At 38.1% G+C, this 18,127-nt stretch overlaps 1 protein-coding gene across 3 annotated transcripts in view; it reads left to right on the top strand.

Annotated features, from left to right (window-relative positions):
• The window catches only part of SLC2A9 (solute carrier family 2 member 9), an 82,592-nt gene that overhangs the window by 15,743 nt on the left and 48,722 nt on the right, over nt 1-18,127 (top strand). For all 3 annotated transcript variants that reach the window (XM_032686644.1, XM_032686642.1, XM_032686643.1), the window contains exon 6: nt 10,813-10,945. In XM_032686644.1, coding sequence (XP_032542535.1) covers nt 10,813-10,945 — 133 coding nt within the window. The remainder of the gene's footprint in view (nt 1-10,812; nt 10,946-18,127) is intronic.

Genomic DNA, 18,127 nt, shown 5'->3' with positions numbered 1-18,127 from the left:
GCATGCAGAAATTCATCAGAGGGATGTTTGGAACAGACTCCCAGCTGAAGTAGCTTGAGCAGAAAATTTAACTTTTAAATTGGAGCTTGATGCATTCTTGTGGATTATATGAGGTTGTTGCCTTCAGTGGTTCTGTAGAAGTCTCTTCACAGAAAAGGAAAGTGTTTGTGTCGGCAGGGGGGCATAGTGTTAACAAGCATTTATTAACAACCTAAGTGATTACTTCCTCTGTTATTAAATACAAAAGTGTTACTTTAGATGTGGAATTATGATAAAAATAGCTCTGAAGCTCTGAGCGTTACTTGAGGCAAAAAAAAAAAAGCCAATAATGGCAGTAAAATCTAAATACAGGCATTCTTTTAGATTCTGAATATATAGACTTTTATCCTATTTGTCTCCAAAGGTACTAATTTTAGAGTACCAAGTCTGAAGAATGCTTTCCTTTAGCATGCAATGCTTAGCAAGAGTGATTATCTGAAGGAGAAAAGCTGGAGTTGTGACAATGCTGCAGTGACTTGATATTCTTTCTTTCTTTCCACTGCCTTAATTCCCTCACATACAAATATCCCAGCAGTGCTTTTTATTCAAGATTCTGATTCTTGTAGGCCATAACTTATGGAAAACTATATCTGCTATGTCTCCACTGAGGTTTGGTAAATTACACAGTCATAAAGCCAGCTGGTGATCAGAGCACAGAGCATGACAACTTTATGTGCTGGTGACCTGCTTCTCTCCACCATGCTGACTGCTGAGAGCTGAGTGCTTGTTTTCATGTGCTAGCATCTTGTTTTAGTGTTCTGTAAGCCAGAGTTCTTAATTCTTCAAGATACCATGGCAACTATAAATGACAACTTGGTGCAGGCCCACAGGTGTGCAGAGATGCTGTCTGCTGTAATGTGAGCACCAAATTATTGCTACTGGCTACAGGATTATTTAATTTTTGGTTGTATTGCGTGTGCAGTTTTCCATGTATCTGACTGAAGGAAAAAACAGACATTAAGATAAGGAGGTCTCAGATCTGTCAACTCTTCAAACACTGCCCTTCAGGTGTTTCCATTCTCTCTGTTTCTATGATTCTACAATTGAATCACCCAGCCCATTTTTCCTAAAAGATTGATCCCTGCAAAGCAAAGACCAGTGCAGTGTCAAATTCAGTTTTGAAAGTTCAAATTTACACTTACTGTCTTGGGGGAATATTGTCTGGCCTGATTCTGGCGTATTACGTGAAACTCTAGGTATCATTCTGACTATCTCATCTAGTTTCTCCTGCATGTGATGTCCTGCTCTACAGGTTTTCCTTAGCATGAAAACATCTTTTAGATTTTATAAACCACAAGACTGTCTCTTCTATTGGTTCATTTGTTTAATAAAGGTAGTCTTTAATCTTTCCTTAAATGATAGAGGATTTAGTTTATGAATATTTTTTCAGTAGTTACAATGTTCATATTTTTTAATATACCTAGAGCCTCAGTGTCTCTTTCATCTGTGTCTAGATACAAGAAAGGGGACAAAAAAAATTTTTATGGTATGTGTATGTATTCAGGGCAGATAAAGCCGAAATTGTTGCCTGTTGCCAGGTTTTCCTCAGACTTCTGCTTTGAGCCCCCTTTCCTGTGCGTGGTGTGTAAAGCTTTGCCAAGCTGCAGTTGTTTTCTCTGGAGCTGGTCCCAGTGGTTGGCTGGCTCTGGCTGCTTCTCTGACCAAACAGCTGTTTGCCATAGGTAGGCCAACAGAAAATTAGAATTTTTTAGGTTTACTTCAGCAACCCTGTTTTATAGACTTCAAGTGTTTCTAGGTAACGCACTCAGGAGCTTGTCTAACTACATTGTTGCACTGTTTCATAGTGGATAGCATGTCATCCTAAAAACCCTGCTTTGCTTGCATCCTAAGTCTTGCCGAATAAACCCTATTACTGCTGTGAGTGTTTCCAAGGGAAAAAAAAGTAGCATAAACAGAACAACATAAAATTCCTGATGTGTCCATCTCTTGAATGTTGCAAGTTGGTTTGGTCATTCTGTTTTAAAAAGGGTCAAGCAGTACAGGGTACAGAAAGGAGCAGCAATTATCAGAGATGGGAAGTGGCTTATTGAGGAGAAGTCAGGTTTAAACAGCTCTTATGGGTAACCCCATGCTGGGGAAACACTCAAAGCAATGAAAAACAAAGTACACCTGACTTAGAATTTGCCTTAAAGTGACATGCTGTCTTTTCTAGACTCTTCTCAATCTTTCTTTAAATACATTTGGAATTTATTATGTTGCAAAACTTTGTGTAAGTGGTTATGAACTTTATTAATTAGACATTGTCTTTGTCATAGAAGGAACATGAATTCATTTTAAATTACACTTTTTTTGAGGATTTTGAACAGCTTTAATACATATCTGGCTAGAAATTTCCTGTTTTTAAAAAAAAAAGTTAGCTGGAAATAGGTCCGTGACATGTGGTGACAATGGCCAAGCTGTCCTCCACACAACAGATTATTTTAGCAAAGAAATTCTGTTACTGATATAAATATCAATATCAATTTCTGCAGTAAATTGAGCTAAATTTGGAAAGAGACAAATGAACTTCATAGACACTGTACTATGTATCTAATAAGGAAGCATCTCTGTGATTAGTCCCTTTCAAGTTAGTTCTTTACGTGAGTGGACCTTGCAAAGAAATATTTGTGATTTTTTTAAAAAAAATCAACTAAAAACTTCTGTAGATGCTGTGTCAGACTAATTTTTCTTAACAGACCTCTTAGAAATGATGTGTTTAATGTGATAGATAGTTGTGTATTTGGGAATGTTTATATAGGAATTTTTTGTTTTGCTTTACCACATTCTTTTAAAAGTACTCCTTCACTTGCACTAAAATAGACAGTGATGGAATAGGTAGTTCTACAGCCTGTGCAGTTGAAGGCTGTTCTGGAAAAAGCTTTGATTTTACTTGTCAAAGCTTCATTTTCAGTGTGATATTTCCCTTTTTTTTCTTTTTTTTTTAACTGATCCTTCTTCCTAAGACTCTTGACTCCAATACAAGGATTCTTAAGAACTGTCAGCAAATTACAGATGAATAAAGAAAGGAATTCAGAATTGCTGTAGGGACCTGCAGCCTGCAGGTGGACACCAAAGACAAAGTGGTCTGTTGGAGATGTGCTTGAAATGAATCTTACACATTAGCATGGTAACACAAAGCATGAATCAGCCATTTTCCTTACATTTTTCTGTGAGCTATTTTCTTCTGTATGTTTATCTTCCCCTTGAGCCATGATACTGATTATAGTTAAAGATATTCTTCTTTCAAGATATGAGTGATAATTTATTTCAGAGTATAGAACAGAGAACTCTTGTGGCAATGAAACAGGTGAACTCTTGCAGCTGCATGGAGGATCTTGGAAATGAAAGCAGCTTATGCCTTATACTGTTTATAGAATATAAAAAGGTGTTTGTTGCTTCCATTAGAGTAGGACAAATGCATCTACTAGTTTAGCATTTTCCAGGATAACTTGAATTCCTGAACTGTCCTGTTTGTGATAATTTCAAACATCTGGCTATATTTTAGGATATAAATTGCTAGTTCTGAGTAAAATCTTAAGAGAAAAAGTTAGTGTAGGACATGGGAAAAATAAACTAGAAATTTGGCTTATCAGTTCTGTTCCCCAGGGTTTTTGTGGGGTTTTTTGATCAGGATTTGATCAGGATTTGCCTAAGTTTATAGCAAGAGTTTCAGAAGGTGGTTTCAACTACTTCTAGAAACTATTCTACTATCGAGTCAGACTTGCAAAAGGTGGCTCCAAGTTACCCTGGTCCCTACCAATTCATTGGACTGCTGAGCTTGTACAGTGTTTCTTAAGAGCATAGAAGCAAAGCTGCTTTATATTATTTCAGTAAAATGCAAAACTCTTCCCTGAAGAGTGTTTTAAAACTTCTGCTAAAGATACAGGAGACATGTTGGTGCTTGTAGGTGTCTGCTCAAAACCAGAAGGGGATGACAATGGTATCTGCTAAGAATTGCTCAGAAAAACAGCTTCTGAATGACAATCTTAAAAAAAAAAAAAAAAAAAAAAAAAAAAAAAAACCAAAAAAAACCCCACCAAAACAAAACAAACAAACAAACAAACAAAACAAAATAAAACAAAAAACCCCCCACCAAACAGAAACCAAACCAATCAACAAACAAACAAAAAAACCTCCTCAAACAAATCCAAAAACAGAACAGGAAAATGTTTTGGTGCTTATTCAGACATCGACCAATTTCAGCAGGTGGTTGTATGCCTTTCTGAGCCTGGATTGATTATGTGTGTATTGATGGAAACCTGCCTGCACTTCCTGCAAACTGGTATTAGGCCTGCCAATTAAGAATTGCTTGAGGTAGCAATTTTGAAGATGGCAATCTTTTTTAAGATATTTTCTCAGTTTGTTTCTTTTCTTACTGTGGGAAATTTCCTTCCTCTTTTCATAGTAATACATTAGGCACTAAGTTCCTTATTGCTGAAGCAATTTCCATGTCATTTATCAAGGCACTTGAGCTTCATACAAGCTGTGAGTTGTTGATCAGGGGCTGGAAGGTCACCTCACTCAAGGCTTAGTGGATGCAGCCAAGGGAAGATGCCATGCACACAGCCTTGGTTGTGCTGATAAAGGTGCAGGAACACTGCCAGGACCCTCTAGATTGTTGCATATTCATAGTTCAGTAGTACCCATGGGAAGAGCTCTACTCTGTTACACCAACCCTGTTGATAGGTTGTGGTGGGTGTTGATGTATTTCTAATGGACACGTTAAGTGAGGTATTTTGTTTATATCTGTTGTGGATCAGCAGAGATTATGTATTTACTGAAGATTATTAATTAACTTTTTACTGATTCCCCAAGACAGGCACAGCAGTATTTATTCATCCCTTTTCTGTACAGAACTCATTAAGCAAAGCATGGGAAAACAGATGTATGTCTTCATATTTTCAAATGAGTTTCAGTCCATTAAAGTTGTGCTGTGAGACTTCAGTTCCTGAAGTTTTAACAACACATGGCTGATTGGCCATATGTAATATTGATATACTGCAGTTTTGTATTTGGGAAGGAGAACATCCTTCAGGAGAGGATTTGTCTGAATGTGGAAATGAAAGTGTGGTTATAGAAGAAAGATGTAGACTTCAAGACTTCTATATTTAGACTTCAAGCTGAACAAAAGACTTTATGGCAGATGTTTGGATGCAAGTTAATCATCAGTGAGGACTGCTTTCTCATAGACAGCTGGAACAGTGCTCATATGACTCTTAAGTTTTCTACGTAGCTGTACTCTGCTTAATTAGGTCAGCTGGAAAAGCGATAGACAAGCTTTCATGGAAAGATGTCCTTCAATAGATCTGAAGGAAAAAAAGACATCAAAATATTATGGAAGTTGATAGCAATTGCTTGTAATTCGTCATACAGCTTTCTCCTGGTCCACTGAAGCATAGTTAAAATGTGTAATTAAGCTTAGAGCACTTGTTTATACTAATATTTAAAGTATGACTTTCAGCTTCTTTGTCAGACTTAAAAAGGTGAGCTTTTTCACTTATTGTAGCTGACCTAATAACAGGCAACATCTGTCTGTGAACCTTATCTTACCCTGTGCTTGTTGGACTCTGCTTCAAAAGATTATGAGTAAGGGAATGTTGTAAAGTTGCCTTCTCCTTAGTGCTTGTTATCTGATAATATTTATGGATCTATTATTAAGCAATAAATCTAAAATTATTTGACCTGTGGTTTCCTTCTGAGTGTGTTTCACTCACTGGGGAGATAACTACCATTTAAACCTTTTTCTGGATGATTAAGATTTCAGTTTTCATTTCCATTGTACTTTGTAAAATTGACCATTATTGCAAATTCATGTACTAAGATGTAAATTTGTCCCTTACAATTGGATATTAAATAGTAATAAATTGTTCAAGCATTGTACTATAGCATGCAGTCTATTGAGTATTTTGGATGTATTTTCTAGACCTGTATTTCTTAGTTTGCTTTTGAAATTGCTGGCAAAGGGAAAAATCAGGAGGTATATTCTTGATTAGTATTGTGAGGGTTTTTTTCAAACTTGAAGGAAATGTCAAATTAAAATGAGTTGTGTTTTTTTTAATCTAAACCAGAGTTGTTGCCATGAAAAAAGATTAAATATTCAACTATATCAGTTGGTTTTAAATCAAGAAACCTGCTTTGGGTATTTTTATGTTTACTTGTTTTTTTGTTTTTCTTAACCTTGATATACTGTAGTCTAACTTTTATAACTTCAGTTTGACAAAATATAATTACACAAAAAAAGATTTGCATCTAATGCAATTTCTGGATGACCTGGAACATTTTTCTTCACCTCCTGCTGCAGCCCCAGAAGGATGCAGGTCCCTGGAGTTGTATGTGTCGCATCTGTTAGTCCCACAGGGACATTAAAGGTGCCTGAGGATATCAGAATGACACTATACACTCATTTGAGAAACTGAATTTTTTTAATTTACTATTTTTTATTTTATTATTTATGGAAGCTAACCTGAGTCTACATGCATTGCTGAAAGGAAACTTTGTCAGGAATTTTGCCTAGCTCCAACCCTCCAATATTTCTTTCTAAAGAAACTCAAGTATATATGCTGACTGCTGCTAACTATTTGAAAGCTTATTGTTTCCCACTGCTTTTCTCTGAAATTTTTGCTTTTCTTGGAAATGAATAAACAACGAAGACAAATTGTGCCGTGTAAGTGTGGAGTAAAAGCTAGTTGTTACTCCAATAAAAAGTTGGACCAAAACCATCTCAGAAACTGGTAACAGATACTTTAGTTCTCCCTCTCAGTATGTACAACGTGATCTAACATGCAATGTAATGAACAGAAAATCATGGCACTCAGATGCCAGCCACTTTCAAGGCTGTTTTAAGTCCTGATTCAAAGGTAGTTTTACTTAATAGCAAAAACCTCCTACTGACTTCTGTGAATTTTACATTAGACTTGTACAGCCTCAAGTCTGGTGCCTTTCTGTGCTGTTTAATACCTGAGAAGATACTGAGACTTGAGTAATCTTGTTGTCAGAGCTATACCTGTAGTAGTGACATATAAAAATGAATATCCATGTGAGTGCAGAACAGAGGCAGAATGCACATATTATCTGGGTTGCCTATATTTTAGATGAGAAGGTAAGCAATTTGTAACAATGCTACTGAAACACATTTTGTCAAAGGGGGTAACAGGAATGGTCATGCAAAGAGAAAAGTGTGTCCAGCAGGAGTGTAACTGTGAGATTAGTGTCCTTTGCAGCCAGAGGAGGTTGTAGAGCAGTGTTTGGAGTGGTACAAGGTGAGATGAAGGTAGTTGTTCTGCACCTTACTTGAATAGCTGGTCTGAAGCCTGAGTTATGAAAGTACTCTTTTCTCAGCTGCCTCATGATCATCACCACTGTGCCACACACTTGAGCCAAGGAAGAAAAGACAGTTCTAATGCTAAGAAATTAGTTCCATCTCAGTGCTTTTTCAGTCCTTGGCCCCAGGCCAGTGTGATTGTCCTTTACTTTTAGGAGTGCTTTATGTGGCATGGTAGCAGATTAACAGAGAAATGCTGAACTTGTGCAGTCTTCTCAGCTTTGCACACCCAAGTAAGTTTATTCAGTTTGTTCTGAGCAGGGACGTGATTTTTTTTTTTTTTTTGTGGAAAATGAAATATTTCTGATATAACAAGTTTTCATGCCAAGTGTCTGTGAGAGAGGACAAAATTCAATTACTTGAATAAAGACACATATTACCATTTTGATGCCCATGGGTGCTTTAAGTGTCCCTGTGGGGACCGGCAGATGTGACGCAGAATATCAGATCTACAGTATCATTCTGTAGCCACAGCAAGAGGTGAGACAAGATGCTTCAGGACATCTAGAAATTAGACTAGATGTAATTCTTTTTATCTGTGCCTGTGATTATATTTTGGCTAAAATTTTAAATGCGTTCCTGCTTCTTAAAGAAACATAAAAATGAAGAAACTACCAAATCACTATTTCCTGGCTATTTTGAGTATCTTACATTGGATTCCAGAGACTTTTGTCTCTTTGCTCCCCCCATATGAAATGGGTAAAACTTGTAATTTTACACGAGAAAGGTATAAAAAAAGTTCATTGCTGTTTATAAAGTGTTCAGCATTGTAGTAAGCCCATCACAATTAAACTGAAAGAGCAGAGGTTTAGAATAGATGTTAGGAAGAAATTCTTCGCTATGAGAGTGGTGAGACACTGGAACAGGCTGCCTAGAGAACCTGTGGATGTCCTGTCCCTGGAAGTGTTCAAGGCCAGGTTGGATGATTGGATGGGGCTTTGAGTAACCTGATCTAGTGAAAAGTACTCCAGCCCATGGCAAGGCATTGGAACTCAATGATTTTTGAGGTCCTTTCCAACCCAAGTCTTTCTATGTTTCTGGGAAATTATTTAGAGAGAGACAGAGAGAGTCGAGCCTGTCAAAGTTGTGTATTTCCTTACTGAGTCTTTTTGATCCTGTCATCCATCTCAAACTGGGATATTTAATTGGCCTCACTAGATCTTTTAAAAAACGTGTGTCCATGTCCAGAGCAGTATAGCACTTCTTCCCACCTCTGTTGCATGACCCTGTGAACAATTCCTTTCTCCCTGTTAAAATTCATCTATGTATATATTGTTAACCTCTTCTGTGTTGACAGTCTTCAAATCTTATAAAAATCTTCCTAATTGCTGAAAATATTAAATGTCACTGGTGCTTAAATCGGTCATTGAGCTTGATATGGACCAGTAATTCAGCTGTCAGCGGTGCCTGTTGACATTTCCCCATACCAGTTTCTTTTCCACCTTTTGATGGCTACAGTAAATTCCATCTTCTCTACTTTAGCTGATGATTTTCTGGCATGGTAACATTTGCTTTACTGTATTCCAGTACAGCTTAATCTTGTCTCATTTGCAGTTGATAAATCCATGTTATGCTTTACCTACTCCACTCCCCACCAACATTCTATATCTGCAGGTTTGCACTTTATTATGTCAACCTTCGAATGAGTCTACGGTTGTCAAACTTGCTGTACTATTTAACTGTCTTCTGTTAATACATCAAAGCCAGGGTTTTCGTGCTCCAGCCTAAGCAAATATCCATAATGTGACAGTTTAAAATTAAAATTTTACCATCTTGACATGTTATTTGTACCAATTCTGAGCAGGTGATAGATCAGATCTCCTGTAAAATGTTTAATGCTCTTTTAAGTTTTTTCCTGAGATAAGATGGGATGTAGTTGTTTTCATTTCTCTCAGCAGTGCCTGTGTGCTTCTTCTTCTTACTGCTGACAACTGAGGTAAAGTGTTAATGTGTCTCCTAAGTCACACCTGCACTGTCTTTTGCTTGTCTTATTACTGCTTCTGGGCATTGTCCCAGTTTATGTCCTGTCCTAACCTTTCTAAAGAGGTTATGAAACCCTCCTTCTCCCTGCTTCTTTTTGTTCTCTTTATAGGGTCTAATTCAGCCTGATTTTCAGCAATTTTTAATTAAGCTTTTAAATTTATTTTAGTCCTACTATTTCTTTTATGTAGTGGAATGAAGAATTTGAACTTGGATAATGTAAATTAAGAAAAAAGCAAGTAGAACAGAGTTCCATAGCACTGAATAGGCATCACCTGAATTTTGAAAGGGATAGAGAAGTTTCCCTTGACTTCAGTGACTTACTGATCAACTCATGCCTGCAATGGCAAATGGGATCATATTTATGAGTATTTACCTTAAGGTTTTAGAAGTTAGTATGATAAAAACAGAAATCATTCATAGAAGAAATAAAGGAAACTTGGTGTCTTATGTGGTGAAAATAAATGGCCTTTCATTATACTGGTATTTATTGAAAGGGTAAGTTCAGAGTGTTGTTCATAACTTTTTCAAAATAATGCTTTCAGAAGAGTTTTTGAGAGAATGTGACCAACTGATAAACCATACACTATGGGAGACTTTAAAAGAAGTTTTAAGCTTATTCCAAGGAAGAATAAGAATGAAAAGAGAGATACAGGAAAGTTGTAAAAACCCCCCAGCAATATATAGGATATTTTCCTTTCCTTCAGCATCAACAATTATACTGCTGACACCTTGCTCCTTAAGTGCTTGAACGAATCCTATCTTGAGAGTAAGCCCAAAGAACCAGATGAGCTCTCTGCTGTCTTTCCCAGCCTATTCCTGAAAAAGCTTGGGTCAAGTCACCCTCTATAGCTGGTTTTAAGAATGCATTTGAGGATGTTAACAACTTTGTTTCAGTTGATATAAAAGAAAATTATCAAAGTCAAGTTGTATCTGAAATCTGCTAGCAGTCAAGTAGATTCACATCAACAGTATTGGATAATGCAGCACCTTGTGCTCTATATCTGCACAGCAGTGGAGCTCTGGCAGGTTAAAATGCCTGGCTTCTACATGGGGGACTTGCCAGAGAGTGTTCATCAGTGCTTTGCATTGGTGGGGATGCTGCAGATGCCTCTGGTGTTTCAGGTCCTTGCTGGAGACTTCCAGCAGGTTATTTGCAAGTCAATAGAAAAAATACTTTCTGTTTCACAGACTTTGGAAAAGGACTGTCAGTGTTTCATGTAAAAATCTGAGGTGGGTTAGCTAATTCAGAGTGGGAAACAGTGAGATGATCTGAGGGGGAGCTGTTCAAACCACTTACTAAGCTCAGGAAGAACACATCACTGATCACTCAGATGTTGAATGATGAAAAATTGCAGTGTTTCCCATCGAAGCTATTTTTCTTCCTAGTATCACTATGGGAGACTTTAGACAAAGAGACCACAGGAAGACCATATGTGACTATACTGTCTTATGTTTGTACCTGTTTGCAGGAATCTCGGTGGCCTTACTTATTTGGAGCAATCGCTTTTCCTTCATTGATACAAGTCGTGATTCTGCCTTTTCTTCCTGAAAGTCCTCGTTACCTCCTACTTGAAAAGCATAACACAAGTGAGGCAGAAAAAGGTATGACATGCTACTTTCTTTCAACAAAGGCTGTTTGTTAAAGGAATACAGGCTGGACATATCTGATTCTGATATCACACTAAAAGCAGAATATTCTAATAGGAGAGATTCTCTTGGCAATACTTTTTCTCACCTTTTTTGTTTGTCTCTGTATGCGTAAACATAACTGTTGCTTTGAAGTTTTTACAAATTAAATTCTCCAACAAACTAACCTATATAGCATTTTATGTGGTGATACAGACCTAACCAAATCATCCTGCTGTTGTGCGTCAGCCACCCTACGCAGGGGTCATCTGGGAATGAAAGGTGGTTTCAGTTATTGTGACTCTCCCTTATCTACAGTCTTTGCATTTTGATTAATAAAAACATCGATTCTGTTCCTACTTGTTTTTCCAAGTAGTCACTGTGTTTGACCTTGTGCTTCTGTAACTCAATAACCTTCGTAGATCTAATAAAAACCTCATACATCTGTTTAACTGAAAATTTCCAGTGCTTCCATGTTACTTCAGTTTCACAGACACAGACCAGAATATTTTGTTCTTACTTTAGGCTCTGGGGATAAAACAATTTACTTGTGTGATCACAGCTGCTGCATTCTCTGCCCCAGTAAATTTACTATGGTCCCAATACAGCTGAGAGAGTATTGAAAATTTGTTCTTGCTTATTATAGGGACACATTAAAAACAGGAATGTACAAAGAAGGACAGAGTCTGATTATAATACCAAAATATCAAACATAATTGTTTTACAAATTATTCCTAAAAACTTCATTTGAATATAATCCTTAACATTTTCAGTCATAAACTAGTTGCTTGCAAAATTACTTGCAAAGTGTGAATCAACATCTGAAATATAAATTGAATAATCTTTTAGCATGAAATTAATGCAACTCTATCCTGTTTCTTCTCTTATTAAATTAAAAAGTGGCCTCTTTTGTTCTGATGAGTGCTCTGAAAAAGAAATGGTGCACTAATGAAGAGACTCCCACATTATTTCAGTTTGATGTTGAATGAAGAAATCAGTGAGTATTGGAGCCTCAGACATTTGGAGATATAGTTCAGTGCTTAAAAAAATAGCACAAAAGCAGCAAGGCTTTGGGGACAGTTCTTTAGCTTTACAGAGTTAGCAGAGATTTGAGGAGACAGACAACAGCTTTTCCAGGGACTGTGAAGGAAAGTGTCGTCCTGCCAGCTGTGGTCAGAGTGCCCAGCAGGGATGCAGGACCCAGAGTGGGGCTGGCTGTTTGGTGAGTAACTTCTGCAGCATCATGACTGGTCTGGGAAGAAATGCTTTGGGTGCCAAGTTTAAACTGACTGATTTCTGCCTGATAAAACTGTAGATGTATTTTCAGAGCTATGGTTGGCAAAGAGTCTGCATCTGCAATGCTATTGCATAATGCACTTGTTATGAGGAACTATTGCAACTCCTGCTACAGTACCTGGAAATCTCAGCACTGACAGTGAAACTGGGCCTCTCATAGGTAGAGTTTAAAAGTTGTAAAAAAATGGCAGTAAAATAACACCACTTGCCTTGAAATTCACACCATTTACTCTTGCTGTTAATGGGCCAACTGCAGTCTGGGATGTTTTCAGCATACGTGTTCTAAAAATAATTTGAAAGATAATACAGAGGTATTGGAGGTAGGTTTTGGAGTAGGAGGTAGTAGGAGAGCAGTTACCCATGCTGTATTTGGTAGTTGAAGGAAAATGAGCTTTGGCTTGCTGATCAGGAGAAGATGGCTTTCGTAAGCCACCTTAAAGACTACAAATTTAGATACTCTGAGAAAAATGAAAAGACTGATACAAAAAACCTTTTCAAAGTAACTGCTTGTCGATAGAAGCTTTTGGACTTGATTAATTCCAGAATAAAAAAAACAATACTGAGATGTGTTGTACTACAGAGTGAAACTCATTTTGAGTGTAGTCTACAGCAGAATTCACAAAATAGGAGAGTGAATCAACAATCAAGACAAATCATCTGGATGTTTGCATTACCAGCAGAAATGAGGGAGGAAAAGTCTAAGTATTAGGGAGACTAGAGGAGATATGAGTTATTAAAATGCCCTTCTGCTTGTAAGTCATATAATGACAAAGCAGTATTCTCCATTTTAATGATGACTGCAGTAATGCTCTTGAATTATTTGCCTCTTAGCTTAAATCTGCATATTAATATCGGAAATATGCAACTCTTTCTTCTGACTAAATCCCCTTTCTTTCCCCTAATGGATCAAGGCTATTCATGCAAATGTATTTTTCACTGTGGATTATACCTTGTTAGAGAAATATAAAACTGTTATTTGTAAAAGGTCTGCTGTATCTAATGCAGATGACTACATTAGTCTTTATGAAATACTCTAAAATGTGCATCTATGTCAAAGCTCCTAAAATGGAGCTGACAACATTAATCTTCTTAATTGTTTTAGAGCAATAACATCCAGGGGGATAATGTGGGTCATTGAGTTTCCACAAAGTTTTACTCCTGCTTTGATCCCCCCCTTTTTCTTCTCAGTCTCAGGAAAGAGCCAGACTATAACTACCAAAATACAAGTGGTCTTTTCTGGCAGATGTCTTTAAGGGGAAAATAACAGACTGGAAGGAGGAGAAGGACCAAAATGTGTTGTGTAAGCAATGAAAAAACATGAAGAGGTGCAGTCAGAGCAGGAAGCATCATGTGTGAGCATAAACCACAAAACAATGAGAGAAGCTGCTCTGTGAACACAGGAGTAGTGAGGCCTCAGCTGAGCGGTGTCTCCTGCGCTCTGTTAGCAGGGATTTACCAGGTCTCCTCCCACCCCCTTTGCAGCAGTGCAGTTGGTGCACGCTGTGGGCAGCTGAGCCCATGTCTGGCCCATCAGCCACACGGATGCCGTGTTCGACTTGTGGTTGTCTGCTATCAAAAGCAGCGTTAACAGCTGAGCTTGGCTCATCTTTCTAGGGGTCATCATCCTTTATCTGAACCCCTGAGGCCAAAAGGAGCTGAACTCTCCCTCATATTTCTGTCTTACTGCTGAATGTGGGAGAACTGATTTGTGTGTTGTGGGAGGAGAAAAGTTAACTGGAGCAATGCATAATCTATAAACCTACTTTGCTCAAGAAGCTAAAAGTCTGGTAATGGAGAGAGGGTAGAAGCATCCCAGCTCTACTCCCAGGTCTCATAACTACTATTCCTCTCCCTTGGTAAGAACAGAAGGGAGGCAAATGCCTAGCATTTAACTGGTGTGATCCTTCTTCATAATGCTGACCGGACAGCAAAGAAGAAATGGGTATTTAAGTGCTTGAAGAGAAGGGCTTTAGAAGGAGATTGTGGGAATGAAGAGTAACAGGGATAGAAACAGGAAGAAAAGGAAAAACATACTGCTATAGTTACATCAGAAACAGGAAGAAAAGGAAAAACTTACTACTATAGTTACATCAGTAATTTCCCATCCGAGCTCTAGTAGCTACCTTTTAGGTACATGGCAAGTGCACCCCTGACCTGTGACTATTACAATGATGTAATATGAATAAAATCAGTAGTGATAAAATGGAACACTTTTTGTGACTAACAACATTTGTTATAAACACTTTCAAGTGGAGAGCCGAGGTGTCTCTTTTGAAGTATATTGTTACAAGGAGGAAACCTACATTTTCTGTGCAGCTACAGGAGCAGGTCTTGTCAATCAAAAATCGAATTCAGCTGACATCCCAGCTTGCTAGAGAACAAGAATATTGTTATGTCAAATAACTTAGATAAAATGTCATGGTAACATCTGTTGGTGACATGCAAAATCTGTTCATCTAGTATGTTCAGTCATACATTATAAATCCTGTGGTTATGAAAGAAGTATTACAATAGGTATACACAAGAAGTGTAGAATTAAATTCTTAGAAAGATGGATTAGAGTTGATACTTTCTCACGTGACAAGAAAGCAAGGCCATTCCTGATTTAAGAAAGCAGGCAGCTAATTTTTTACAAAGCCCCTCGTGGGACATGGACAGGAGTGATATTAAAACCAAAATCACACTGGCAACAAGTTACTGCAAATTCAGTGATTAAAATGAACTGTTTATGACTGATGACAAGGACATATATGATTTATTTTTGTTTGTCTGTGGGTTTTGTATGTCTGTAAGCATTATAAACTATTCTTATTGGAAAGGAAGAGACAGCTGTGACTCCTACACTTGCTGACTTATGGTATAGGTTTCATCTCAGATGGTTGCTGACTGCCAAAAGCTGGAGTGCTTGTGGTGTGCCTGATTTGTTTCTAAACTTTTCTTAAAATTCCTGTCTTTTACAAAAGATATTAGGTTCACTGGACTTTAATACAACTCTGTTTACCAGCTTTTGTGTTATTTTAGGGTGGCATGTGGATAATTTGTTATACCTGTACATCTTAGCTAGTTTCAGGTGAACCTGAACAGGCCTATTGATAGTCTCTGAAACCAGACATACGAAAAAGGTAAAGATGTAATCCTTAACTGGCTGATAACTCATAGAAGATATGTGTGTTCTTTTCTTAGAAGAGGAAGGAGGTGACAAATGGGAAAAGCCTAAAGTTTTTTGCTTGCAGTTATATTTACTGAGATTTAATCTTAAATTTTGCTATGCTACATGCTAGTAGCTAATAAATATTTTGCTAGATTTAAATAGCATTATTACATTTAAATCTCTCCTAGCAAGATACATTTAAATTATTCTTCTGGCTATCCAGTACTCTAATGAAATTAGTCATATGTGAAAATAACTAGTTTTTTTCATTATATCAATTATTTTTGTGTTGACATGGAGTTATGACGGGAAATTTCTACAGTCAATTCAAAAGCATTGAGGTTGGGTGAACTTTTACAAGGTACCCCATATGTCTACTGCTGCTCAGAACAGCAGCCAGCTTTTTGTAAGTGTGACACTGTGTTTAATATACTTAATTATCAGGGAAGTGAAAGTGAATGCGTCCATGGGAACCAGATGACAGTAATACTCACACAGCTTATTTGTATTATTTTTGTTTGTTTGTTTTTAAAGACATAAGCCCAAACTACCTGTGGCAGCTTCTCTCTTTTTCTGCCTCCTCTTGCCTGAAGCTGGCTCTATTCTCTAAACCACGCAGTAGCATTTTGATCCACTAAAATTTCTTCTCAAAGTTTACATGCTAATTCTATGTGTAGGATAACAACTGCTTTTTTGCACAATCCTGGAAGTGCTGCAGTGGAAAAAGCATTCTCCATGTAGTTGAGTTCTTGAGTGTCCATCTTCAGTTAATTTAAAGGACTGTTTGGTTTTAAAGATGGTACTGACTGATTTTGTTCAGATCTTTGAAACACTTTCAAATGCTTCACCTTCACTTAGCCAAGAAGAAAAAAAACTAGTGGTGTAAATGGAAGTGTAAAGTTTCCCCTTGACTGGAACCATCCACTTGTTTTGCTGTTTATAAAGACAGCATCCCAAGATTCGAAAGCTGAGCATCTAGAACCTTCTGATCAAAGGGAATTCAATAAAAATCTGGGAAAGGTCTAAAAGTTGCTAGAACTTCAACTCCTTAGATGGCTTTAAGTGCTACATGAAAATAAGACTTCCCTATAGAAAGAAGCAGACAGTCACGGAGGGAAATGAGTCATTGCAGCAAAGAGAGGAACGACTACTGTGCTTCTCAGTGACAGCAATGCAGGGGTTTAGAACGTAAAATGAATAAACTGAACATCATACATTGAAAGACCTTTGAGTTTTCCCATCTCCCTGCTAATGCAGAATTTATTTCCACATTAGTTATGTATAAAATTGAGATTCTTATGGTACTGAAAACTGGTAATGGAAGAAAATTAAAGATATTGCAGGAAAATGTTTTTCCAAGCAGATTGGGTACCATCTACTCAAAACTATGTATGTATAGCATAGCATTTTCTTAGATTTTCTTGACTTGTTGGTAATTTCAGCAAAACTTTTGATACTGTCTCTCACAGGATTCTTCTGGACAAAATTTCCAGCACACAGCTGGATAAACACATCATGTGGTGGGTGAGCAATTGGCTCATGGGTTGAGTACAGAGGGTAATAGTGAATGGGGTAACATCACACCGGCCACCTGTCACTAGTGGGGTTCCACAGGGCTCCATCTTGAGCCCTGTGCTCTTCAACATCTTCATAAATAACTTGGAGGCAGGACTGGAAGGGATACTAAGCAAATGTGCAGATGACACAAAACTGGGAGGAGCTGTTGACTCCCTCAAAATCAGGGAGGCCCCACAGAGAGATCTCGACAAATTAGAAGATTAGGCAATCACCAACCATAGGAAGTTCAACAAGAGAAAGTGCCGGATTCTGCACCTGGAATGGGGCAACCCTGAATGTTTGTACAGACTGGGGAATGAGATGCTGGAAAGCAGTGCCATGGAAAGGGACTTGGGAGTCCTGGTCAATGGCAAGTTGAATATGAGTCAGCAGTGCCCTGGCAGCCAGGAGAGCCAACCATGTCCTGGGGGCATCAGGATAAGTTTTGCCAGCCAGTCAAGAGAGGGGATTGTCCTGCTCTTCTCTGCACTGGGGCATCCTCACCTTGAATATTGTGTGCAGTTTTGGGCACTGCAATATAAGAAAGGTATTAAACTCTTAGAGAGTGTCCAAAGGAGGGTAATGAGGATGATGAAGGGCCTTGAGGGGAAGCCATATGAGGAGTGACTGAGGGCACTTGGTCTGTTCAGCCTGGAGAAGAGAAAACTGAGGGGAGACCTCATTGTGAGGATAAGAGGAGAGGCAGGTACTGATCTCTTCTCTGTGGTGACCAGTGACAGGATCCAAGGGAATGGCGTGAAGTTGTGTCAGGGGAGGTTTAGGCTGGATATTAGAAAAAGGTTCTTCACCCAGAGGGTGGTTGGGCACTGGAACAGGCTCCCCAGGGAAGTGGTCACAGCACCAAATCTGACAGAGTTCAAGAATTTTTTGGATGATACTCTCGGGCACATGATGTGACTCTTGGGGATGGTCCTGGAGCCAGGCCAGGAGTTGGACTCAATGATCCACGTGGTCCCTTCCAACTTGTCATGTTCTGTGATTCTGTGAATTTTAAGTATCCATCAAAGTTGCCTAGTGGCATCTCTTGACTTAATGCCACAGAGGGAAGAAAAAGAAATCAGGTGTCTATCTTTTTCCTGCCTTGTACTTGGTAATTTTGGAAATTGCAGGTTTTTGCTTCCTGGTCCCTCTAG

Source organism: Chiroxiphia lanceolata, chromosome 4 (assembly GCF_009829145.1).
Source record: "Chiroxiphia lanceolata isolate bChiLan1 chromosome 4, bChiLan1.pri, whole genome shotgun sequence".
NCBI classification, from domain to species: domain Eukaryota; kingdom Metazoa; phylum Chordata; class Aves; order Passeriformes; family Pipridae; genus Chiroxiphia; species Chiroxiphia lanceolata.
Note: the sequence above shows the minus strand (reverse complement) of the source record. Positions and strands in the feature narration are given on the sequence as shown.